Source organism: Cryptococcus neoformans, assembly GCF_000091045.1.
Source record: "Cryptococcus neoformans var. neoformans JEC21 chromosome 4 sequence".
Classification (NCBI taxonomy): domain Eukaryota; kingdom Fungi; phylum Basidiomycota; class Tremellomycetes; order Tremellales; family Cryptococcaceae; genus Cryptococcus; species Cryptococcus deneoformans.
Window position 1 is genome coordinate 544,108 of NC_006686.1, and position 22,458 is coordinate 566,565.

The window sequence follows — 22,458 nt, forward strand, 5'->3', positions numbered from 1 at the left end:
GAGTACACCTGGTTCTTTTTGGAGGGGTTTACGTGACTGGAAGGTATTACTGGAATAAGTACAGACATCATCTTATTTACACGAAGTACGATTATACAACTTGGAATCAATTTAGTGATAGGACCAAGGAGTTTGCATACAACCGAGCGAGTACCTTTTTATCCAAACAACGCTCCTAAGTTACATCATATACAGCCATACGTATGGGAGACACAAATTGAAAGTTAAGGGGAATGAAATGCTAATTTGAAATGCTGGTAAAAGAGGGCAAAATACCAATTCCAATAATCACACGGTAGGACATTTGCTATACTCAACTTCTCATGGCTATCCCGAGTTATCATCACAAGAGAAGGGCTTTGAGGTGGCGTTAGACGCCACGTCGTCTCGTATGGTGACGGCTGCGGCATACGTCCCGGCTACCATGGCAAATATCGAGAGGAGCATAATAATGACGTTGAATGCTTGAATTGATCGCTGTTTCCAGGTATGCTGGCTAGGATACTTGTCGGCGCAGTAATAGACATCCCAGATATACATCATACACTCAAAGATGCTGAATGGAATTAGCTAGAGGCCCCCAGGTGCTAGAAAGCGAAACCGCTTACATCGCATTGGGAGTCGCAAAGAGTGCCCCAATGAGTCCGATGAGGTCGTTGAAAATTGGAATACCTTCGGCGATTACAAATGAGACGGTACAATTAAATACGACACAGGAACTGAACGTCTTCATTAGTTTTGTACGATACTATTTGTCGTTACTTGTTGAATATATTCACTCACATCCAAATAACTCGATGCTGGATAGTGTTCGCACTCAAATGCTTGCTGTTCCTCATCAAGCGAACAAAAACTGGGATCGAAATGAGCCTAGAGATCTGTTGCGATGTTGAGACAATGCTTACTGTATTTGGCGGGGAGGTGTGTATTCAGGACGCATCCGACCACAAGGCCAGGAAATGCGAGACCGTAACACACCTTCTTCATAAGAATACCTGCCGATCCTAGAGCTGGAGAAGTAATATATTGGCCACAGTAATGGTAAACAACGCAGCCAATAATCTTTTAGTACGGTGAGCCAGTTTCTAAAGATTGTCAAGCTGAGAACGTACAAGATATGCCGCCGTTACGAAGGTCTGACAGGAGATGAGAGCTTTGTTAAAATCTCTGGGATTTTTCATTTCAGCAACGATATTGAAGAAGTTGGGGGCACCGGCGAAGGAGAAAATGATGTTGGATAGGGCACCAATAGCAGCAGAAAAGGAGGGATTGCCAACAAGAACGATATCGGGAGACCAATCACCGGTGGCAGGAGCTGCACTGGGACGATCTTGAACGCTTACAGCAATGGCAAGGGCGATAACGGACGACATAATACCAACAAGGCCTATCCATCCAATCCAGGAAATTCTGTCGAGTGTTTGAATGGAAGATACAAGGATGTTGATGATGGCCGCGGCAACGACGAAGACGATAGTGCAAGTCCCATGACCTGACATTGCGTTTAGAGCTACAGATATACTGAGGAGGCCGGCCCCAGCGACAGCAGTAAGTTGAATCTTGGCATAAAAATAAGCCTTAATTCCTTCTCACTCTTCCTCGTCAAAATATTAGACGTAATGATACTTACCCAGTAGACAGCGCCAAACACTTCTCGTCCAATAGGTCCCCACATGATATAGCCAACACTATGAGCTCAATGTCAGCCATTGCGAAGTAAAGGGTGTAAAACAGTGAGAATGTTGGTTCTTGAAAAGAGAAGACGTGTACTTACTCTGCCAGAGTATAAACTTCGGGATGATTCTGCTTGAACACGCCTACAACGTAATCCGCCCCTAATTATGGATCAGTCAATGAAGAGGGGAGGAGATGGATGAAGAAATGATTGAGATATACAAGTGGTGGCAACAGCAACAGCGAATATGATAAGAATAGCAGGGATAAGACCAAAAGTATGCAGGACAGCTGGCTAAAAATGTTTGGGGCAATTAGGTCTATGTGACACCGTTGGACGAGATGAAGTCAGCCTACAATAGCAAGGACGCCTAGTCCTATTTGGACTTTGATCATGAGAACACTGGCTCTTATCCTACTCAGTGGTCAGCTCATTTGTTGACATCTGCAAATCAAACCGCCCATGTAGAGCATACTTACCAGCCAAGACTTCGATAGTTAGGTGCAGATTCATCGAGAGTACCCCAAACACCATCTACTACCTGTACCTGCTCCGGCTCAAGAGCGGTGACTACTCTTGAAAGGCTGACATTCTTGTCGGTACTCGTGTTGTCATCCATATTAACATCGGATGCTTTGGTGGTGTACGGATCTTGCGACATTGTTGATTGTTTAATTGATTTGTCTGTGATTGAAAAGGAGATGGAAGGGGGAGTAATTCTCTCATATATTGGTCAATCAACTTGCTGTGGAGCAGTTGGTTTATCTTCAGCAGTGAAGTATGTATCATTCTTTTCCAGCGCTTTTACCTTCAGAGCGGTGGTAAATCGGGATCGCTAGCCGCGGTCAGCTGAGCCCAATCTACAATTTCACCAGTCAGTCTTTGACGAATAGAACGAGTAAATGTGCATATACAGACACCCCATACGCTTGAAGAGAACTCAAGGAACGATAGAGATTTGATAACAGAAACGGAAACACCGTGAAACGCTTCGCTGACGCTAATAAACGGAGGTAGAATGGCGGGCCCGCGACGAAAGCATCCCCGACGAAACGGCGCGGCATGTCCGTTTCCGCCGTTGTTGTTCTTCACCATAACAGTAGTAGAGTTATCAATTACTTCCGTAAGTTTATTAGCCGGGAAGTACATTACTGTCACAAGTAACGCTCAGCTCGTTGCCCCCCATGCAGCATCGCAGCGAAAGAAATAACAAATCGTCGTTTGTCATTATCCTCCGTCTTTTGGCCACGGCACTACAGGAGGCAGTTTTAAATTAAATAAGGTGCCCAGCAGCCCGTCGTCGGCAGCACACACAAGGACACAGTTATATAATAGCAAACTATACGATGATACTCTTAAGTTAAGGTGGTGGCGCAAGCAAAAATTACATGAAACAAGTCTATCTTGCATAAAATGGCGATAACATTAAGGTGGTGGTGGCGTAAGCGGAGCAAAAGGATATGTATCAAAAAAGTAAGTCTGTGGAACGTTCCATTAATTATAGTAGTCTTTTTCTGCTGTGAGGTGTCTATGCATGCATAAAGAAAAGAAAGAAACTATTACTTATATCATAGCTTTATCAAACAATGACTTGTTGATGGGAAAAGACGTAGTGTATGGGCTAGAACATATCAAAGTAATGTCTCTTCTCGGCCCAAGAAAGAAAGGGAGAGGAACCAAAAAAGTTGACAGACTACTACAATTTTCTGGACTTTACCTCTGCCTGCCTTCCCATTTAAAACTTACTCATGCAAAAGTGTTTTTAAAACTTTTCGAACTTCATACATACACTTTCAAAGCCAAAATTTTATGCACAACGCTAGACAGAGCACATATAATCCCAAAGAAATAATTAATGGTGAACGGGCATAGCAACAGCAGCCTTATCCTCTTTGGCATCTTCCCTCCATAAAGACGTGATCGTCTTGGTTTTCGTCCAGAAGTTGAGTCCCAAGGGGCCGTAGAGAGAGGCGTTTCCGAGGACACTGGCTTTGTTTCCGGACCAAGAGAACATAGGCAAAGGCACGGGCTTTTTTTTTATCAGCAGGAATTCCTTCGAGTTCATCACAAAATGAGGTAAGATACATACAATAGGAACGTTAACACCGACTTGACCAGCCTCAATTTTCTTCTCGAACTTCCTGGATGAAACAGCAGATTGAGTGAATATCGCGGCCCCGTTCCCGTAGGGATTACGGTTGACCAACTCAATCGCCTCATCAAGGTCACGAGTTTTGACAACGACCAAAGCGGGCCCGAAAATCTCATTCCTTAAAATGCATTCAGTTCGTTGTTGAAAGTCGATTTTTCTGAATCGAACTCACTTGTAACAGTCCATATCGGTTGTAGCTTCCAAAATCGTAGGGCCAACCCAGTTGCCGTTAGGATAGTCTTTAACTGTTGCCCCCCGACCATCAAGAACGATGTTTCCTCCCTGCTTTTCACAAGACTCAATGAGTTGCTCGATGCGCTCCCGAGCTTGAGGGGAAATAACAGGCCCCCTGCAGTCGTTAGCTTTTTCGTGTATGGCCCTAAAATAACACTCACAAGTCGGCAGCTTCGTCAAATCCATTGCCCATTTTCAAGGCATTAGCCTCTTCAACAAGCCCAGGAAGCCAGTCTGCATCCCCAACAGTAACCAGAACTGAGAGCGCCATGCATCTTTGACCCGCGGCTCCGAAAGCTGCTCCAGCGACAGCCTTCAAAGCACTCTTGTTGGCATCAGGGAGAATGATGGCATGGTCTAATGGGTCAGTTCTGACTACAATGGTTATCCACTCACTTTTAGCTCCCAATTGAGCTTGAACTCGCTTTCCAAGAGCACCGGCCCTGTCGTAGATGTGCTTGCCTGCCTTATCACCGCCAACGAAGGAAATAGCCTTGATTCGAGGCTCGTCACAAATGAAGTTGACCGCGTCAACGCCGCCGTGGAGGATATTGAGAACGCCAGAAGGAAGACCGGCCATTTCACATAACTCGGCAATTATGGCGGAAGCGCCCGGGTCGCGCTCACTGGGCTTGAGGATAAGAGTATTACCCGTAGCGATGGCCATCGCAACACTCCACCTATGGGAGTATTAGCTACAGCTGTCAAGCCGGAGAGGGCGGCAAGCACTGACAAAGGTATCATAGCCGGGAAGTTGAAAGGACAGATGGCAGCTCCAACACCAAGTGGCTCGATCCTGGTTAAAGTGTCCATGTCTCGCGAAACCTCGATGTTTCTCCCCAACAGCTCAGTAGGAATGTTGGTCGCCATTTGGACCACTTGTAATCCCCTCGTAACATCACCCATGGCATCTGCGAAAGTCTTTCCTTGCTCCAATCTAATCATAAGTTAGCAGTTGAAAAACCTATTAAACTACGACTTACACAATGTTACGGGCGATATCCTTGTGGTACTTCCTGATCAAGCCTTGCAGGCTATGGAAAACATTTCAGATATGATGTCGTTAGAGCATCAGATGATTATGCCAGAGACTTACTCTAACATGATCCTTTGTCTGGTAAGCACACTTGACTCGCTCCACTCGTAAAACTTGTTTTCAGCTACATCAACGATGCGCTTCATCTCCGCGGAAGTCGCATGAGGGACTTTCGAGATGAGGTGCTGTGTCGAAGGATCGTGAACTTCTGACCATTTGTCTGTCTTGCTTGATTCCCAGGAACCACCAATAAGAAGCTTCGCATCCCCTCCCAAAGTACTGGTGCCTTTCCACCTTCCATTGTCTTGGGCAGCATTAACTGATGGTGAGATGTCAGTAACGTGGTCGTCAATGAAAGTAATAACTCACTATCAGCGGCAAGCGTGGAGGCTGCACGCTTGTTAAACAAGTTCCTGGTGAGTTGTCGAGATAGCATACTTTCTACTTGTGGCTGTGTATGACTTGTATGCGATTGAAGCTAGAAATGGGAAAGAGATTTGAAGAATAACGAACGGGGATCTAAATACCGGATAATCGGTCATAACCGTATAAATGACCGTTTTCTTCGGCTAAAATATCGGCTAAGATAACGAGCGTCTTACTTGTCTCTTTCTTGTCTGCTTGGGAGATGCAGCGAGCGGGGAAATGCCGTGTGGCGGAATTTTGCCGAGACCTACTACTCCGCCGCCGCGCGCGCCTCCCATCCCTGCATTGTCGATCCTTCCGTCCGCTCTCTCGCTACTTTTCCGTCGGCTTGTCCGTCATCTCGCCAAAAGGAATCCTCGCCTATCATGCCCTTCAATCTTATGCAATCATCGACCAGTCAGTTCTCAAAAAGGCGACATCTTAACAACACTCATGGTATTTTCCTTCACATTACTCACATCGCGCTTTTACTGCTGCAAGGATCGCAAACATGTTAACCAGATCGCTTCACACCACTATTCGGATTTCCGGCAGAAGGCAATACGCTACCGCAATTGCAGCTGCTCGCTTGGTCCCAAGTCAGCCGCAAAAGCCTAATGTGGTGACAAACACTATCCCAGGACCGAAAGGGTGAGTTCGATAGGGCGAAGCAATTCACGAAGATCCTCATTTATGTTGCCATAGGAAAGAGCTCTCTGCGGCTATTGGCAAATTCCAAGATCCTCGGGCTCATACCTTGGTAGCTGACTACAACAAGAGCTGTGGTAACTACTTGGTTGATGCCGACGGCAATGTTCTGTTGGATATGTTCGCTCAAATTGGTAAGTTTCGCAGTTCATGCCAATATGCTAACCTCTAGCCTCCATTGCCATTGGTTATAACCACCCGGATTTGATCAAACTCGCCAAAACGGATAAGTTTGCATCTGCTGCCATGTCCCGCCCCGCTCTCGGATCTTACCCTCCTGTTGATTGGGCCGATACGGTCAATGAAGGAATACTGAAGGTTGCACCCAAGGGCTTGAACCAGGTTTTCACCACACAGTAAGTTATAAAGCGTGATCCACAGGCTAACGTTCTAGGGATGGATCTTCGGCGACTGAAGGCGCTCTTAAGGCTTCCTTCCTGTCGTACCAAGCCAAGCGAAGAGGGAATAGACCCTTTTCGGATGAAGAGATTGAGAGCGTTTTGGAAAATCAATCCGTAGGTCATTCATTCAGCTGTTCAATCAAATGCTATGTCTAATGAAAGACACCCAGCCTGGCTCTCCGGAGCTGAGTGTGCTTAGTTTCAAAGGTGGATTCCACGGCCGAAACTTGGGGTCTCTCAGTTTGACCCGAAGCAAGCCCATTCACAAGGTAAGCTTGTCGAGTGTACTCCAATCGCTTATTTGACTTTGAATTAGCTTGACATGCCTGCCTTCGAATGGCCAGCATGTCAATTTCCCGACATTAAGTACCCTCTAGCAGAGAACACTGAACACAATCAAAAGGCTGAAGCAGCAGCTTTGGCTCACGTGGAGGAGACAATTCGAGTCTGGTCTAACAAGAAACCGATTGTGGCAATGATTATTGAGCCCATCCAGTCAGAAGGCGGTGATCGTCATGCCTCTGCCGACTACTTCCGAAAGCTTCGTCAGATCGCCAAGAAACATGACATCTACTTCATTGTGGATGAGGTCCAAACTGGGGTAGGAGCCACCGGCTCATTCTGGGCGCACGACAAATGGGAACTTGAGGAGCCTGCGGACTTTGTGACCTTCAGTAAGAAGACCCAGGCCTCTGGCTTTTACCATAACTTGTCTACCCGAGCACCTTTTGCCTATCAGGCTTACAACACGTGGATGGTGAGTAAGAAAACATTGAGGCTGGGCTAACAATTTAGGGTGATCCTATTCGAGCCCTTCAAGCGCGAGAGATGTTCAAGGTGATCGAGCGAGATGGTCTCATTGAGAATGTTGCTCGTGTGGGAGATTATATCTACAAGAACCTGGAGCATTACGAAGCTAGTGGGAACATCCTCAACCTTCGAGGTAAAGGGTAAATCATCGCATTTGTACTTTTCCTGTCAACTTCTGACGCTAACGTCGTCTTTTAGGCAAGGCACCTTCATCGCTTTTGACCTGCCATCACCAAAGGAGCGTGACCAGTGAGCTTAACGAATGATGTTGTGAAGGCTACAGCATTGATTATTGTAGATTCATTTCCCAAATGCGTCTTCAAGGAGTAAATCTTGGTGCTTGCGGTTCGCAATCTGTGAGATTAAGGCCTATGCTGTAAGTAATCAGCTTAGTGTATTAAGTATTGTCGTTTGCTGATCAACAAAAAGGGTGTTTGAGCAATCTCACGCCGACCTCTTCCTTGAAAAGCTGAGAAACGTCTTAAAATAGTCATCTTTTTCAAATCTTATTCATTTTCTGGATATGCGCAATGCATCAGTTTTTGGCTTGAAACTTCAGATTACCTTGATATCTTGTCGGGCTACCTTGTTATCTTGTCGGAACGCACAGCAACTGACAGCGTCAGATAACATGTACTCATTCATTCTGCGTTCGGCGCCCTCTCTTCATAGGAAAGACGAGATATGACTAACTGACGGTATATCGTGCAATTGAGTTGTAATATAAATATAAGAAAGAAAAGAAAAGAAAAGAAAAGAAAAGAAAAGAAAAGATTAGAAAAGATTAGATTACCTTGATATCTTGTCGGGCTACCTTGTTATCTTGTCGGAACGCACAGCAACTGACAGCGTCAGATAACATGTCTGCATGAATCTGAATGACTATGCATGTATGCTATATGTCTTCTTTACAATCACATGTTACTACATTTGAGCTTCAATCTCTCTTAGCCGCAATCTAACAAATAAGTCAGCGATCCTGTACTGATGGACGGACTACTGATGATGAACTTACAAGAGTCATCTCGATATCGGTCCCTGCTGGCAAAGCTGCCACTCCGACACAGGTTCGAACAGGCAGGGGAGCGTCGGTCGGAAACGATGCAATATATGCCTCATTCATGGACGCAAAGTCTTTCTCGTATTTTGACAGGAATATAGTCACGGAGACGACTATGAACAAGCCCTTATCAACATCCAGTAGCTCTAATTTTAAGCTTACCATCGCTTAAGTCAAGCCCAAGGTATTGCAAACGCTCTTCTGCGTTGCGCAAAGCCTGTCGAGTGCGATCCTGGATTGTCCCTGGAATGAACTGCCCTGACTTGTCCGTACCGACTGCACCCGCAAGATAGACAGTCTTACCAGAGACAATCATGTTGGAGGCGAATTTGCTGGCTAATATCATATGTTATTCATGTTATTCCTGTCAGTTGTTGTGCCTTATTCGGGGACGTTAAAGGAGATTTGACTCACGAGCGGGACCAGAAGGGTCAACAATGGAGACCTTGCTTGCCTTTGACATGGTGCTTCTTTCTTTAAAGCGAGTTATTATCCGCAAGCTAGGGATGATGAAGGATGGAATTGAGGATGAACTTGGCCTGTATATATTTTCTGTTGTTTCCTGCGTTCTCAATCGTTCCTCGTCCAGTTATTGGTGCAACTCCACCAAATCAAATGGGTAGCCATCAGGCACATAGCGGTTGCGTGGATAAACAGGTGCCCATAGACATGAGGTAGACGCTGGTCCGCATGAGTAGAATCAATGTACGGACATCAGATGGTGTGCTGTGACGGAGCCTCCGATTCGCGATTGCCGCTTTTGTCAGTCGCGTCCTCCGCTGAATTGCTTCCGTGCCCCGCCGTCCAGCTCTTATCAACGGGGATCTTCTCTCCTCGGGAAAGAGACGAAAGTAAGCGAAAAGCGGTCTCCGCGCTCGTCTCTTGCCTGTCATTCTATCTCGAGCGAACCTTTTCCTATATCCTAGACCCTCAAAATGATTAATCAAGATGTTAAAACAAACTATATTCCCTTTCCAGATTCATTCTATCCTTCAAAGATTTTTGGACGCAACTCGTCACATTTTAATCATCCATAATGAGTGCCACTGTCGCCGAAGTTACATTCAATACAGGTTTGTACATCAACGGACTATGGAAGAACGGCCGGGGAGAGCCTCTTCTGTCTGTGAATCCGGCTACTGAAGAAGTCATAGCAGAAGTGAGTCTGAAATCATAAGGTACAATCGTGAAAGCGACTTACTATCGAGAGCTCAGGTTCAAACCGCCAGCAAAGAAGATGTCGATGAGGCCGTGAAAGCCGCAAGGCACTGCTTTGAAACTGCTTGGGGTACTGAAGTATCGTCTCAATTACGCGGCCAGCTGCTTTTCAAGCTAGCCGATGGTATGGAGGCGGCAATGGAAGAGCTGGCTAAACTGGAGTACCTTGACTCTGGCAAGCCTCTCGCTTGGTGTAAAGCAGATATTGAAGACTCAGTAGCCTGTTTGAGGTACTATGCTGGTGGGTCTAGTTATTTATGACCGTTCTTGTGCCTAATGTAACTGTAGGTTCCGCCGACAAGATACAAGGATCAATGATTGAGCTTGACGACAAGCATAAGCATGCCTTGGCTCGCAAGGAGCCCATCGGGTAAGTGGATGGTTTTGCGGGCCAATGTTAAATCGCGGCTGATTCGAATTAGTGTTTGCGCTCAGATTGTACCTTGGAACTATCCTCTTTTAATGATGATTTGGTGCAGTACTCTACATGACGACTATTTCCTATCGCTAATAGGACATCCAAAGGAAAATTGCCCCTGCCCTGGCTGCTGGTTGCACCATTGTTTTCAAGCCCGCTGAGCAAACACCTCTCTCGACTCTCAAGTTTGCCGAGCTGTTTGAGCTTGCAGGGTGAGCATAATTATATGCACGTAGATTTATCAAGTACGTTGATGACTGATGTACATTCTTGCAGATACCCAGCTGGAGTTTTCAACTTGGTCAACGGCCTCGGTCGAACCACTGGAGATGCTCTCTCCAGGCACATGGATGTTGATAAAATCGCCTTCACCGGCTCCACAATCACTGGGCGACGCATTGCCATTGCTGCAGCTGAGTCTAATCTGAAATCGGTCACACTCGAGCTTGGCGGGAAATCCGCAAATATCGTTTTTGACGACGCGAACCTACAGGAAGCAGCGAAATGGGCAGCCTTTGGCGTATACGAGAATATGGGTGCGTCATATACATCTATCAAGCCTCCAAGTAAATCAGCTAACTAGACTGCAAAGGTCAATCATGTAGTGCCGGGTCAAGGGTGCTTGTGCAAGAGTCAATCTACGATCAGTTCATCACACATTTCAAAGCTGCTGCGGAGGCCTTCAAGGTCGGCGATCCGGCAGATCCGGATACTTTTCAAGGACCGCAAGTCAATGAGGCGCAATTCAGGAAGGTCCTCGATTATATTGAGAGTGGCAAGCGAAGCGGGGCAAAACTTTTGACCGGCGGCAGTAGACATGGATCCAGAGGGTACTTTATCCAACCAACAGTGTTCGGAGACGTCACTATGGATATGAAGATAGCGAGAGAAGAAATATTTGGCCCTGTGGCTTCTGTCATTCGTTTCAAGGACGAGGCTGACGCTATATCGATTGCCAATAACACCGAAGTCAGTCAATAACTATTGTTCCCCGCCCCGCGGTCCGTGCGCTAATGTCTTTCACAGTATGGTCTGGCCGCCGCCGTTCATTCTCAGAACTACGCTCGAGTTCAGCGAGTTACACGCAAGTTGAAGGCAGGTACCGTATGGATCAATCAAGTGAGTTCAATGGCGTTGTTTATCTTGGGTATAACTGAACATGTCATAGTACGTAGCACTCTCTCATCAGGTTCCTTTTGGTGGATATAAGCAGTCTGGATGGGGCCGAGAGTTGGGATTGGAGGGTCTCGAGCCTTACCTTATCACAAAGTCAGTTCACCATTACTATGGCGGAGATTTCGAGTGGCCCATCAAGATATAGAGTCGCTAGCTATCGGTTTATGATCATGTTATGCATTCCAGAATGCGCTCGAGGTTTTATAGATCTGGCACCCCCTTTCGGCTACCGTGACCTCTGGCATGCGATGTGTCGGTCGTCATAAAATTTATAATGATTTTATCAAAGGCTTTTCAAATTCAATGTTCAAAGCACTTTCTTGTAGGACGAAGTAAGAAGAATCAACGAGCTCACGCGGCACAATAAATTAATATGAACTGCAGCAGACTCGCTACCTTGAGTTCAGCTTAGGTCACTTCTCTCCTTGACATGGTCGAGCCAAAATTGATGTAAGGCAAAATAATTGAATAATTCATGCAGCGGACAGGGTTCGCTTAAGAGTTCGATCCCATTACTTATTAACTCGCTTAACCATAAATGAGGAAAGTAGGAGTTATCTGTATAATTATATGCATACATCGGATCAAGCCTTCATGTCTTCGAGCTGCCTGGAGAACTCTCGAATTATAGAGTCTGTATCGGTGGCGATTGAAACCATATCAAAGCCCTGCTGCAAACGCTTCCTGGACTGGGCGCCGGACATGCCTAAATCAACAGTTAGTCGTTACATGACAGGGTCCGCCCCACTGCTGACTTACAAAAGATGGCTGCCTTCTTGCCGTTATCTTTACATGCCTTAAGGGTTCGAGCAATAGCCGCCTCGTGTTCCTCGCCACCGAACTCTATGTCCATTGACTTGGCAAGGTCAAAGGGGCCTACTCAGATTACGATGAATATCTGAAATCTATCCAAGAAGCGTACCATGAGACTGAACCCACCAACGAAAAGAACATCCACTCCCTGGACAGCAGCAATGGACTCCACATTCTTCACACCCTCTGCCGACTCGATCTGGACGATGACCATCAAGTTGTCGTTGCAAGTTGCCTCATATTGAGACTCGGGAACACCGAAGATGATCTGGGTGAAAGGTGAACCACATCCTCGAGTGCCTCGAGCAGCGTACTTGCTGGAAGAGACAACCTTTTTGGCGACATCCTACAAGGTCGCTGTCAGTGCCGAGTTCGTGGTCATGCAAACGAATGTCCCGGAACGTACAGGGTTGTGACACATAGGAATCATCAAGCCGTGGGCTCCTGAGTCGAGGGCCCGCTTGATTAACCAAGGTTCATCGGAGGGGATACGGATAATGGGTGAAACGCCTTCGGTTGTGATATGATTGGTGAGCTATTCAGCAGCGTACTGTGAGCTTTCGCGAGGCAAGCAAGGCAGTACTCGTCTATAGATACCCACATCAAAGTAGTCCCTGTCTGTAATCTGGCCATGCTCGGCATCAATAAGGATCCAGTTGAAGCCAGGGATAGTGGCTACGGTCTTGGCTAATGCGGACCCAGGCAACCTATTATCACGCAATCAGTTAGCTATTGCGAGGAATATTCCACGACTTGACTCACGTGAGCCACATCCCAATACCGGGTTTTCCAGCAAGAAGGTCGTTTCTGAGATAGGTTCGCTTGTCCATTGTTTTGGCGTTTGTGTTGGTAGCTATGCAAAAAGTCGGTAATACAGTAGAGTTGCAAAGAGAGTCGATGATGTATTGATGAGACGGAAATGAAGCATATCCGAGGAGCAACAATGGTCTCCTTAAGTATTCCACATATCATGATGCTGACCGGGTAAGTGTACGGCTTGGGCTAGAAGTTTACAAGGAATGGAAGGCTATCCTGATACGAAGGACGATCCGAACAAGTGCCAAGCGCGTAGCGCAAGATGCCGACGGCCTCCGACGGAGGTTGCGACGCGATGGTTATTACGGTTAATTGATCTGTTACGGCGCCCAGCGGGGACTCCGTCAACAATAATAACTGAGTGCTCGGACAGATAACAACGTCGGTTCGGACCCCCAACATAAAGAACTTTTATCAGTGCATGACCTGATGACCAGCCCTGTGTCCTGGCAGAATGACTACATATGTATGTGAACCAGATCTCTTCATAAGCTACCTTGCATCCAATCGTCTCTCCCAACAGTGATTTTCTGGCACATTTCCCCTACTGCTATCAGTTTCTTTCCCGACAATTATGAATCGCCAGGTACTCAACAACGGCGTCTACATGCTCTCTGACCTTGAGGAAGAGTCCAAAAAGACGCTTCCCCAAATGGTCCACGAATTTTACAACGGTGGTGCGATGGACATGATCACGTAGGTCAATTGCATGAGATCCAGAGCTTGAAGCTGATCGAACTACCACTAGTTGCCGGGAGAACGTCGAAGCATTTAACCAATACAGAATTCGTCCCCGTATTTTGGTCGATGTTGGTAACATAGACATGTCGGTAGAGGTCTTCGGTCAAAAGGTAGACATTATTTTTAGGCCATCTTTGCGCGACTAATTACCCGTTTGCATAGGTTGCCGCCCCTCTTGGTTTTTCTCCCACGGCTTTTCAAAAACTCGCTCATCCTGATGGGGAGATAGCGACGTCAATGGCGGCTTCCAAAGCCGGCATCCCTATGTGTCTTTCCACCTATTCAACAACCTCTATTGAAGACGTGGTGACCGCTGGTCAAGGGGCCATCCCTTATGTGATGCAGTTGAGTGTAATGAAGTCGCGTGACGCCAATTTGGAGATTATCCGCAGGGCTGAAAGTGAGTTTGAACGTAGCGGACAAAAAGCTTACCAATATAGAGGCGGGATGTAAGGCTCTTTTCGTCACTGTAGACTGTGCAGTCTTGGGGAGACGACTGAACGAAGCGCGAAACAACTTCACTCTCCCAGACCACATCGAATTGCCTCATATGCCCGCTGATTGCGACTGGCGTAATTTGGTGGTGGAAGATGACCGCCTGAAGTATGGTATGTTATGATAGGCCGATGTCTGCCAATGGACTGGCTGACGCTTTATTAGATGCTTCGTGCACCTGGAAGACTCTTGTAGACTGGGCACGGTCACACACCAAAATGCAGATTTGGCTCAAGGGCGGTAGGTTTCAGGTCTCGCCCAAACTGTAACGGCAACTGAGATCGTACAGTGTATACCGCCGAGGATGTCGCTCTGGCTATTGAGTACGGCATTGACGGCGTGGTAGTGTCCAACCACGGTGGTAGACAACTCGATTCAGTGACGGCTACTTTGGATGCTCTGCCCGAAGTGGTCGAGGCTGCTGCCGGTCGCATCCCCGTCCATATTGACTCCGGAATCAGGCGGGGAACCGACATCTTCAAAGCCCTTGCTCTGGGAGCTGATCACGTCTGGATTGGCCGGGCGGTAATTTGGGGTCTGGCGCATGATGGCGAAGCGGGAGTTTCTCTCGCAGTTAACCTCTTGCTCGACGAGCTTCGCACGACTATGGTGTTGGCAGGGTAAGTTTCTCCTCTTGTAACTCTCTTCTTAGCGTGCTTACTAGCCATGCCACAGATGTGCCAACGTTAAACAGATCACACGGGCCCACCTCGCTCGCAAAGGACTGGACGGACGCCTTCATAAATTGTAGGTGGTGGGCGCGCTGCGTTACAGTCTCTGCATAGTCTTGGTTGTATGTACTGCTTTTTTGGGCATTTTGGACTGGAAATGGGTATAAGGCGCTGTTTACTTGGGCGTTTCACAGACGTTCCGAGTTATTTGTTTCATAACCACACGATACGGCCTATGAAGCGCACATAGATCAGCAAAGGCATTCAGCACAAGCAGAGAAGAGTTCAAGGTTCATGCTTACCACATTAACCAATGTCGTCGTTAAGGACCTTTTTCTACGTAAGGGGCAGGAGCTCATATGCGACAATAATAGCGCCCGGACCTTGGACAAAATGTTTTCCAATTGATAGCTCTACAACCTAACACTACAATCCTGGCACTCCGTATGCATATGCAACTGCCTTTGATGATCCTGATAATCCTTGTAATGCTGTAACAGATGGCTGTTTTACGTATATATGGCTGCACGACAGTGACTGTCGAATGCCGAATGTCCGTCGAGATGGTGCATGTTGCTGCCGCAGATGTTTACGTGCTAAAATGAAGCAAAAATTACGTAATATTAACGGGCGATCCGAAGGCGTTCAAGGCGGATAAGATTACCACCTAGCAGGCCCAAACGGAGTGTCCGTCTTGTCACCTCCGACATAGCTCACTCTGCCTGATGTCATGCATTCAGTATGGTACTTAATTTGAATCATCCATGCACCTCTTCAACAATGTACCCACCTAGTATCTGCTCAGTTTTAACACTTCTCCTATCATGAAAGTTATCGTACTTGGTGCAAGCGGTAAGCAGCCCCCTATTGATCAGTAAGCCAAACGCTGGATCATTAGCTCACGCATTAAGATAGGTTTTATCGGCCACCGAGTAGCTCTCGCGTTTGTTCAAGCTGGTCACTTTGTCTGGGGTCAAACTCGTTCGGAATCCATTGCGGCTAGCACGTTGTCCCCAAACGAAATCTTGCCCATTGTATGCGACCCTCACTCTCCCGAGGGTCAGAAAAAATGGGGAGATCTGGCTAAAGACGTTGATATTGGCAAGTTACTATTCCCCACATCAGTGAAGCCCCGGGTGGTAACTGACAAGTATGGTATAATGCAGTGGTTGATTGCATTGCTGCTTCGGGGCCTGATAACGCCCTTGCTTCGTTCAAAACTTTCCTGTCTGCCGTCAAAGATCGACAAAAATGGGGCCCTAAGCCGACTTATATCTATACAGCTGGGCACTGGGTCTTCTCCAGGGGTGCAGGTGGACTTGATAAATGGACGGACGAGCGACGTCCTGCCAAGGCTGCGCTGAACAGTCCAACCATTTGGCGCAACCAGGTTATGGAGCCTGTATTAAGTAGTGAGCGGTTTGGTGCTGGAGTGACGACGACATCTGACCGCTACTGTAGATGAGAATGTCAACGGCATCGTCATTGCTCCCACATGCCTTTATGGTCGATCTGGCTCTTATTTTGCTTACTACCATTTCGATGCTGCCTTGGCTGCTATGGAAAAGGGTCAGGAGGAGTTTGAAACTATAGCGAAGGATGATTCCAGGCTTTTGACTATCCACCATGATGATCTGGCCGATCTTTATGTGCGTGTTGGAGAAAGGGTGAGTTTCGGAACCCATATTGGCCAAAGTGCTGATTTTTGACTCCACACAGTCTCCTGCTTGTAAAGGCCAAGTCTTCATTGCCGCTAATCCAAGTCCCGAGTCTTTGAAGGAGATTCTCAACTCAGTAGTCCGAGTTACCGGTTTGAAAGGGTATAAAGCCAAGGAAGCGACTGATGGTATGGCTTGATTTTTCATATGTTTTGAGTCGAGCACTGATAAGCATCAAATTAACAGCGTATGAAAAGTTTTGGGTGTCCACCTTGCTAGCAAAACCTTCTCTGGGGACTGCATTGACCGGTTGGCGTCCCAAGCGCCTGCCTCTGACGGACGGGATGGATATCTACTGGGTGGGTCAGTCGTTGACTTGCATACATAGTGACTCATTTGTCAGCAGCACTCGTATGTTGCAAGCAAGAAAAGAGAGGAGTAGATCGTCTGGATTCGAGCAGAAACGTAACTTCCCTATTTTTTTGTTATTTAAAGGTTGTTGGTACGCCGATACGACGACGTGCTCATAATTCTAAGCTTATATCAGTACATAAGAGGCTTTCCAAGGTAATTCATGCCTGCGAGACTATTGCCTTGCATTGGCCGGCATTGAGAATTATTTATGAAGATATATCACCGAAATGAAGATGTATGTTGTTCAGAAGGACAGTACTTGGACATAATGACGCAACACCACTTTGATCAAGATATTAATAGAATGTGTATATTTACTGAAAAAGAGAGGCAGGCAACAACAAGCTGGTCGTGATTCCGATCGGCTACTAGACTCTATCAGAACGCAGGATTTCGTTGAGATTCTTGTTGGCCGAGAGACGTAAAGGAATAGTTGATAAGCTTGCGGGTACGCATGATGTACAGTGCGAGTATTTGCTGTATCATCAAGTTCTTGTACCGTGGAGGGTAGACGATTGCACCGTGGAGAATGGACGAGCGTAGTTGCATTTACAATTTACCTAGGCGATCTAGTGTGAAGAATTGTGAAAAGTGTAGTAGTAGTGGGGATCGAAATGAAATTACGTTATAGGAGAACATGGGCGGCCATAAGAAACACCGGAGACCAAACGCCAACGGCCTTTGAATGATCGGCCGGACAAATGATTGCTGATAACCGCGCACAAGTCTCCTTTGGATGTGGTTGGTTGCCGGTTGGAGAGAATCGCAATTTCCGTACATCTTGGATCGTCTGCGTGCACCGGTCTGGGTTTATTACTGTGGGTTACTGTTAGTGTGGGTTAATTACTGTGGATTGCCGTGGGTTAGTTTGGGCTTATATGCATTTAGCTGCCGATCTTCGCAGCAAAACCCGCTTTATCCGGCCCCCGCACCCTGGTCCCTGCCGATGTCTCGCGCCCAACGACGTCACCCCGTCTCTCAATTTTACGAGGACCCTTATCGCAAATCGCAAACCTGTCAGGTTCTCATTTAATCCTTAGCAATTAGAACCCATTCAGCAATAAACACTTGCCCGTTGGCGTTGACGGTCTTAATACCCGCACGACCTCTATAATGTTTAGCCCGACACCATAACAGCCAACATACTAACGGTATACCACCTTCAGGATCATTATATGAGAGCGGAAGACAAACAGTAGACATTGAGACGATGCGGTCACCGAGTAAGCGGGGGGATCTCGAGGCCAAGTACGATGTCGTACTAGACTGTGAGTGCGCTCTACTGCTTTTTCATCCCAATGTTTCTGTAGCAACCCGTGCGGCCTGCGCGGCAATTGGTGGTGTGTGAGAGAGAGGCCTGATGATGATGGGGGGCGGAAGTGTGGCGGATGCCTCATTGCGGGCATTTTCTTCCCCAGCCCGATCCTTATATCACCAACCAGGTTCATCTGCATCCAACTTCTGACCCACGTTCATATCTTCACTTCCATCTCCATGTAATGATCACTGACATGATCCTTCTCCTCTCTGCCCCGCAACTTCTGCCTACTTGCGCTTCGCCCCATCTCGACCGGCTCCGTCACTTTCTGTTCCTCAATAACCTCCCATCACCTCTTTATCCACCTCCAGTTCCCAATCTCGAACTTCACTCGGCGGCAGCAAGTGGCAACGTCGGTCTTGTTCACTATGCACTCACCCACGGGCAACCTGTAAACTCGGTCTTGCATGGAGTGTTACCCCTGCACGCGGCATGTTCTGGTGGAAGTCTTAGTGTGGTCCGAATGTTAATTGAACAAGGGGCGGATGTCAACGCCCCCAGGCTGCCAAGAAGGTATAGTGATGGCAAGAAGGGCACAGCGCCGAGTGTCGGTACTGCTGGTGAGCCTCCGCCACCCTACATCTTGTGATATGCTGATTACCCCCTAGGTTCAACCCCATTGCATTTTGCAGCTGCAAACGGACACGCTCCCATTGTCCAAATGCTTCTGGCGTGCGGTGCAGATCCTTCTAAACCAGACAAGAATGGGCACACACCCGAAGATCTTGCTCGACTGAGCAGTCACGAGAACGTGGTGCGCGTACTACATGCTTTTCAGCGATTGCAAACTTTGGACGCGGAGAGTAGGTCATCCAAGTCCGAAGTTACCGAGCCGCTGAGTCCCAGAGAGTCACATACCAATCTGGAGCAAGCTGAGCAAGCTTCGGCCGTTGTGGGATCTAGGAAAGGGAAGGAAAGGGCATTTAGTCTGTCTAGTGTCAAATCTGACGGAAGCAGCGCTGTGCGGATGAAGAAAAGCGTAGAAGCATTGTGGAAGAGAGGTTCGAAAACGTCTATGACTTCGGCAACAGAACAAACGCACACACACCATCATCGTGCTCCCCCACCGCCTAGATTATGCCTGCCGGGCGAGTTCTCGACACCTCTTGATAAACTCTCTTCCCCTTTTGAGATAGACACCCCCACCTCCCCCTCACCGCAAAAGGGAGACCATAACCCTCTTTGTAATAGCGCCCCGCCTTCCACCAATGGAAGCGATGGAAGCCCGAAATCACTCAACCGACAGCTCAGCAATGACTCCCAAAGCAATCTTTCCTCCATTGCACTCCATTCCCCACCAGCGCGAACGCCTTCTACTCCGCGGAGCAGGCATAACTCTCTTTCTTCTCATCGTCCATCTTTACCGTCTATCATTGAGAAGGCTGCCCATCCAGGACAGACGTTTCGTGCTGCCATGAAAGGGCATCAAGACAAAGACGACGGGCTTCACACTGCTTTATCGGGAGGTTCAAAATCCCGTGGTCGATTCTCTCATGGCGATCTCAAAAAATCAACCAAACACCAAGCTCATCATCATGTCCATGGTCTAAAGAATTTCTTTCGTTTGGGCACGAATCGTGAGCGTTCGCCAAGCCCACCTGCAAAAAATGAATTTGCCAAACCGATCGCTGGGGAAGAGCTTGATCTGGGCATGGAGAGGTTAAAAAGAGCTAGTTTAGACTTGGAACGCAGAGATATCCCTACACTGGACGACAGGTCGCAGGGATCGACTTCTGCCCCTCCAACAAAATCAAAATTCTTTGAAGAAGAATCTTCGACTTTTGATTCCTCTCTCACGAGTTCATCAACCTCGTCGTCTCAATTGCCCGCGGTTTTTCAACCGCCACGCTTACCCCCTCGCCGAAACTCTCCTCCTGCGTCAGTCACGCCAGTTATTAACGTTGTACCTTCATTGCGGCCCCGTACCGGTAGTGAAGTCATTGCACCCAGCCCATTAGCCAACGAGTGGGCTGACAACGATTCAGACGGACAGAGAGACACATTTAAGGGTATTCGAAGAGCTAGAACGGAAGTCATTAGGCAGCCCTTGTCTAGTCCCCGTCCCAATTCTCCTACGGAAAAATATTCGCCCACCTCGCCGGGCAAGCCTCGCGCCTACACTCTCCCTGGACTTTCCACTCCTATTTCAAACAGTAAGCCGTCAGTGAATGGCATCGGGAAGACGGACGACCTTGATCTTAGAAAAATGGCAGCTGAGGGGTCAATTAGAGAATGTGAGAAGAAAAAGGATCAGGAGGAAAAGGGAGGGGATGCTGAGGATGAAGAAGGAGACGGAGAAGAATGGCACGATGCGCTTACGACAGGGGACGACGAAGAACGCGCATTGCAAGAGGGCCATGATGAGATAATTCGATTGACGGCTTCGGACAATGCAGACATTCGATCGGCCTCTCTTCGTTCCAGGGCGAGTAAAAGTGGCCGAATCAGAAGCGGAAGCATCGGTTCCGTCACGACGGATGCCTCTCACATATCGTCACCTCCTTCAACCTTCCGAATATCTAATATCTCAGACGACCCTGATCCACTCAGGCGACCGAAACCCGCACCACTCCCACAGCCTTCCTTGCGTGCAGATTCGCGCGTAAGAGGTTTCTCCATATCATCTAACTCCTCCGGTGCGTCTGCTGCCGCCCACTCTAATCTTCAGACGGTATCTACGCCTTCGACCAGTTTGACACTTCCGTCGGCCTTATCTGTCACTCAGCCGGTCTCTGGCGTAGTTGTGAGTGGTGGAAGTGGTGGATTCCCACCTGTACCAGAGCATGAAGCAGTCTCCCATCCTTCGATTCGACGACGTTTGACGTCTAGGACTATATCGTCCCAAGCCGAAGCTCAGGAAGCGATGAAACAGAGTGAAAATGAAATACTACAGCTAGCTCAATTACCGCCTAGCCTAGACTCGTCGAGAGACTTGGCAGCAGTGTTGGCAGCATATGGGGAAAGTCATGAGATGGTCAAAAAGTTTGCGGAAGAGGAGAGAAAAGAACAGGAGGATCAGGACGAGGCATTCAATGTTAGAACTACTGTGGAGGGAGATCAGGAGAGTTTTCATACTGCCGATTCAGGGCGAACGAAAACAAGCAAGATCAGCTTAGACAGCAAGGGAGCAACATCGCCTGATAGAGGCAGCGTTGGGAAACAGCTGCGTGAGTCTTTATGTTCAGTCATTGACGGTCGCTTATCTTCCTTTAGCCTCTCCGTTGACACCTTTAATTGGTGTTGATGTCCCGAGAAATAATTCTCACTTGTCCAGCATCTACGACAAACGTGCCGCTGCCTATCGTGAGCGCATGACTGCCCTCACTTCAGCACCTCTTCCATCTCTTGCTTCGGTATCTCATCACCAGAGACCCCCATCCGTATCACGAACCAGCCGGCAACGAGCCAGCTCAGCTCATGAGACGTGGCTGGACGTTGGGCCTAAAAGCCGTTTGCGATCGGCATCTGGCAATTTGCCGATGGGTCACAGCATCCATGGAGGTGGTTTTCGAGATAGGAGCAACCCCACTTCAGCTACGACAAGCGAAATCGGTGATGAAAAGGCAGAGGGAGAAGAGGGGGAAGAACGATATCCCCATATCTCCGGCCCCGTGCCGGTAATGTCCAATGTTCAGCCTGGTCAACGAACTCGAAGAGGATCTAATGCTAGCACCGCATCACACAAAGCTCACAATTACACACTCCCGCCATCGATCCACCCTCAGCCCTCCCGCAAAGGTCTCTCAGCAGGTACCCGCAAGTACACCCCGGCCGCCAACTCTGGTGGAACTGCCATCGGTCTGGGACCTTTAGCCCCCACACCATATGCCTCGTTATTTTCACATAGATTTAGTGGACAACCGCTCAACGACGACGAGAGCGACGACGAGGAGCAAGAAAATGGTGATTTTACAGTAATCGAGAACGATTGGCGCGGTGGTAGAGTGATTAGCCTAGACGAAGTCGGAGCGGGGACGGAAAAGAAGAAGTGGAACGGGCTAAAGAAGTTAGGAAGACACCATAAATAGACAAGCACAGACTGAAAAGTTGGTTCATGCGTGTCCAGTGTAGCATTATCATTCATCATCATTACCATTGCAGACCAGTTTTTTTATTGTACACGACATCATTTTGGTAACTTCTTTCATCTTCTTATCAATGCTACCAATTTTTGGTGCCATTCTTGTTCATTAGTATACCCTGTGTTATTTATCTCGATTATCAGTATGTGAACACTTG

General features: G+C 47.7%; 9 protein-coding genes across 9 annotated transcripts; 5 read left to right on the top strand and 4 right to left on the bottom strand.

The window, feature by feature from the left end:
* Nucleotides 1-120: 120 nt before the first annotated feature.
* On the bottom strand, nucleotides 121-2,638 carry CND02020 (conserved hypothetical protein). The gene is made up of 11 exons (XM_024656990.1): nucleotides 2,594-2,638; nucleotides 2,155-2,535; nucleotides 2,032-2,089; nucleotides 1,897-1,969; nucleotides 1,775-1,835; nucleotides 1,631-1,688; nucleotides 1,113-1,559; nucleotides 906-1,062; nucleotides 784-853; nucleotides 609-719; nucleotides 121-556 (listed from the first exon to the last, which is right to left on the bottom strand). Exons 2-11 carry the CDS (start codon nucleotides 2,334-2,336, stop codon nucleotides 328-330), a joined length of 1,446 nt encoding a protein of 481 aa, XP_024512660.1. The 5' UTR covers nucleotides 2,337-2,535; nucleotides 2,594-2,638; the 3' UTR covers nucleotides 121-327.
* An 833-nt stretch (nucleotides 2,639-3,471) lies between these two features.
* Nucleotides 3,472-5,656, bottom strand: CND02030 (Methylmalonate-semialdehyde dehydrogenase [acylating], putative). Its single transcript, XM_570225.2, has 9 exons — nucleotides 5,467-5,656; nucleotides 5,158-5,416; nucleotides 5,045-5,095; nucleotides 4,795-4,998; nucleotides 4,458-4,741; nucleotides 4,223-4,418; nucleotides 4,000-4,176; nucleotides 3,765-3,945; nucleotides 3,472-3,704 (listed from the first exon to the last, which is right to left on the bottom strand). The coding sequence occupies exons 1-9, from the start codon at nucleotides 5,531-5,533 to the stop codon at nucleotides 3,528-3,530; spliced, it is 1,596 nt and encodes a 531-aa protein (XP_570225.1). The 5' UTR covers nucleotides 5,534-5,656; the 3' UTR covers nucleotides 3,472-3,527.
* Nucleotides 5,657-5,855: 199 nt separating this feature from the next.
* Nucleotides 5,856-7,971, top strand: CND02040 (4-aminobutyrate transaminase, putative). The gene is made up of 10 exons (XM_570223.2): nucleotides 5,856-6,153; nucleotides 6,208-6,344; nucleotides 6,383-6,566; nucleotides 6,605-6,725; nucleotides 6,782-6,880; nucleotides 6,928-7,368; nucleotides 7,407-7,561; nucleotides 7,620-7,670; nucleotides 7,720-7,797; nucleotides 7,851-7,971. The coding sequence occupies exons 1-10, from the start codon at nucleotides 6,014-6,016 to the stop codon at nucleotides 7,909-7,911; spliced, it is 1,467 nt and encodes a 488-aa protein (XP_570223.1). The 5' UTR covers nucleotides 5,856-6,013; the 3' UTR covers nucleotides 7,912-7,971.
* Nucleotides 7,972-8,283: 312 nt separating this feature from the next.
* CND02050 (conserved hypothetical protein) lies at nucleotides 8,284-9,169 on the bottom strand. The gene is made up of 4 exons (XM_570457.2): nucleotides 8,896-9,169; nucleotides 8,644-8,817; nucleotides 8,437-8,594; nucleotides 8,284-8,379 (listed from the first exon to the last, which is right to left on the bottom strand). Exons 1-4 carry the CDS (start codon nucleotides 8,942-8,944, stop codon nucleotides 8,359-8,361), a joined length of 402 nt encoding a protein of 133 aa, XP_570457.1. The 5' UTR covers nucleotides 8,945-9,169; the 3' UTR covers nucleotides 8,284-8,358.
* A 248-nt stretch (nucleotides 9,170-9,417) lies between these two features.
* Nucleotides 9,418-11,485, top strand: CND02060 (Aldehyde dehydrogenase (ALDDH), putative). The gene is made up of 9 exons (XM_570221.1): nucleotides 9,418-9,640; nucleotides 9,697-9,940; nucleotides 9,988-10,069; nucleotides 10,122-10,172; nucleotides 10,225-10,329; nucleotides 10,394-10,653; nucleotides 10,710-11,086; nucleotides 11,144-11,236; nucleotides 11,286-11,485. The coding sequence occupies exons 1-9, from the start codon at nucleotides 9,518-9,520 to the stop codon at nucleotides 11,436-11,438; spliced, it is 1,488 nt and encodes a 495-aa protein (XP_570221.1). The 5' UTR covers nucleotides 9,418-9,517; the 3' UTR covers nucleotides 11,439-11,485.
* Nucleotides 11,486-11,749: 264 nt separating this feature from the next.
* CND02070 (conserved hypothetical protein) lies at nucleotides 11,750-13,114 on the bottom strand. Its single transcript, XM_570455.2, has 6 exons — nucleotides 12,869-13,114; nucleotides 12,708-12,813; nucleotides 12,513-12,641; nucleotides 12,233-12,452; nucleotides 12,053-12,169; nucleotides 11,750-11,999 (listed from the first exon to the last, which is right to left on the bottom strand). Exons 1-6 carry the CDS (start codon nucleotides 12,934-12,936, stop codon nucleotides 11,878-11,880), a joined length of 762 nt encoding a protein of 253 aa, XP_570455.1. The 5' UTR covers nucleotides 12,937-13,114; the 3' UTR covers nucleotides 11,750-11,877.
* Nucleotides 13,115-13,288: 174 nt separating this feature from the next.
* CND02080 (hypothetical protein) lies at nucleotides 13,289-15,083 on the top strand. Its single transcript, XM_024656991.1, has 8 exons — nucleotides 13,289-13,388; nucleotides 13,446-13,618; nucleotides 13,671-13,773; nucleotides 13,826-14,063; nucleotides 14,104-14,271; nucleotides 14,324-14,398; nucleotides 14,448-14,778; nucleotides 14,834-15,083. The coding sequence occupies exons 2-8, from the start codon at nucleotides 13,497-13,499 to the stop codon at nucleotides 14,907-14,909; spliced, it is 1,113 nt and encodes a 370-aa protein (XP_024512658.1). The 5' UTR covers nucleotides 13,289-13,388; nucleotides 13,446-13,496; the 3' UTR covers nucleotides 14,910-15,083.
* Nucleotides 15,084-15,540: 457 nt separating this feature from the next.
* CND02090 (expressed protein) lies at nucleotides 15,541-17,151 on the top strand. Its single transcript, XM_570217.2, has 7 exons — nucleotides 15,541-15,681; nucleotides 15,745-15,930; nucleotides 15,996-16,241; nucleotides 16,291-16,496; nucleotides 16,549-16,675; nucleotides 16,734-16,846; nucleotides 16,894-17,151. Exons 1-7 carry the CDS (start codon nucleotides 15,654-15,656, stop codon nucleotides 16,927-16,929), a joined length of 942 nt encoding a protein of 313 aa, XP_570217.1. The 5' UTR covers nucleotides 15,541-15,653; the 3' UTR covers nucleotides 16,930-17,151.
* A 751-nt stretch (nucleotides 17,152-17,902) lies between these two features.
* Nucleotides 17,903-22,434, top strand: CND02100 (conserved hypothetical protein). Its single transcript, XM_570429.1, has 4 exons — nucleotides 17,903-18,169; nucleotides 18,531-18,779; nucleotides 18,828-21,386; nucleotides 21,433-22,434. Exons 1-4 carry the CDS (start codon nucleotides 18,112-18,114, stop codon nucleotides 22,245-22,247), a joined length of 3,681 nt encoding a protein of 1,226 aa, XP_570429.1. The 5' UTR covers nucleotides 17,903-18,111; the 3' UTR covers nucleotides 22,248-22,434.
* Nucleotides 22,435-22,458: the final 24 nt, after the last annotated feature.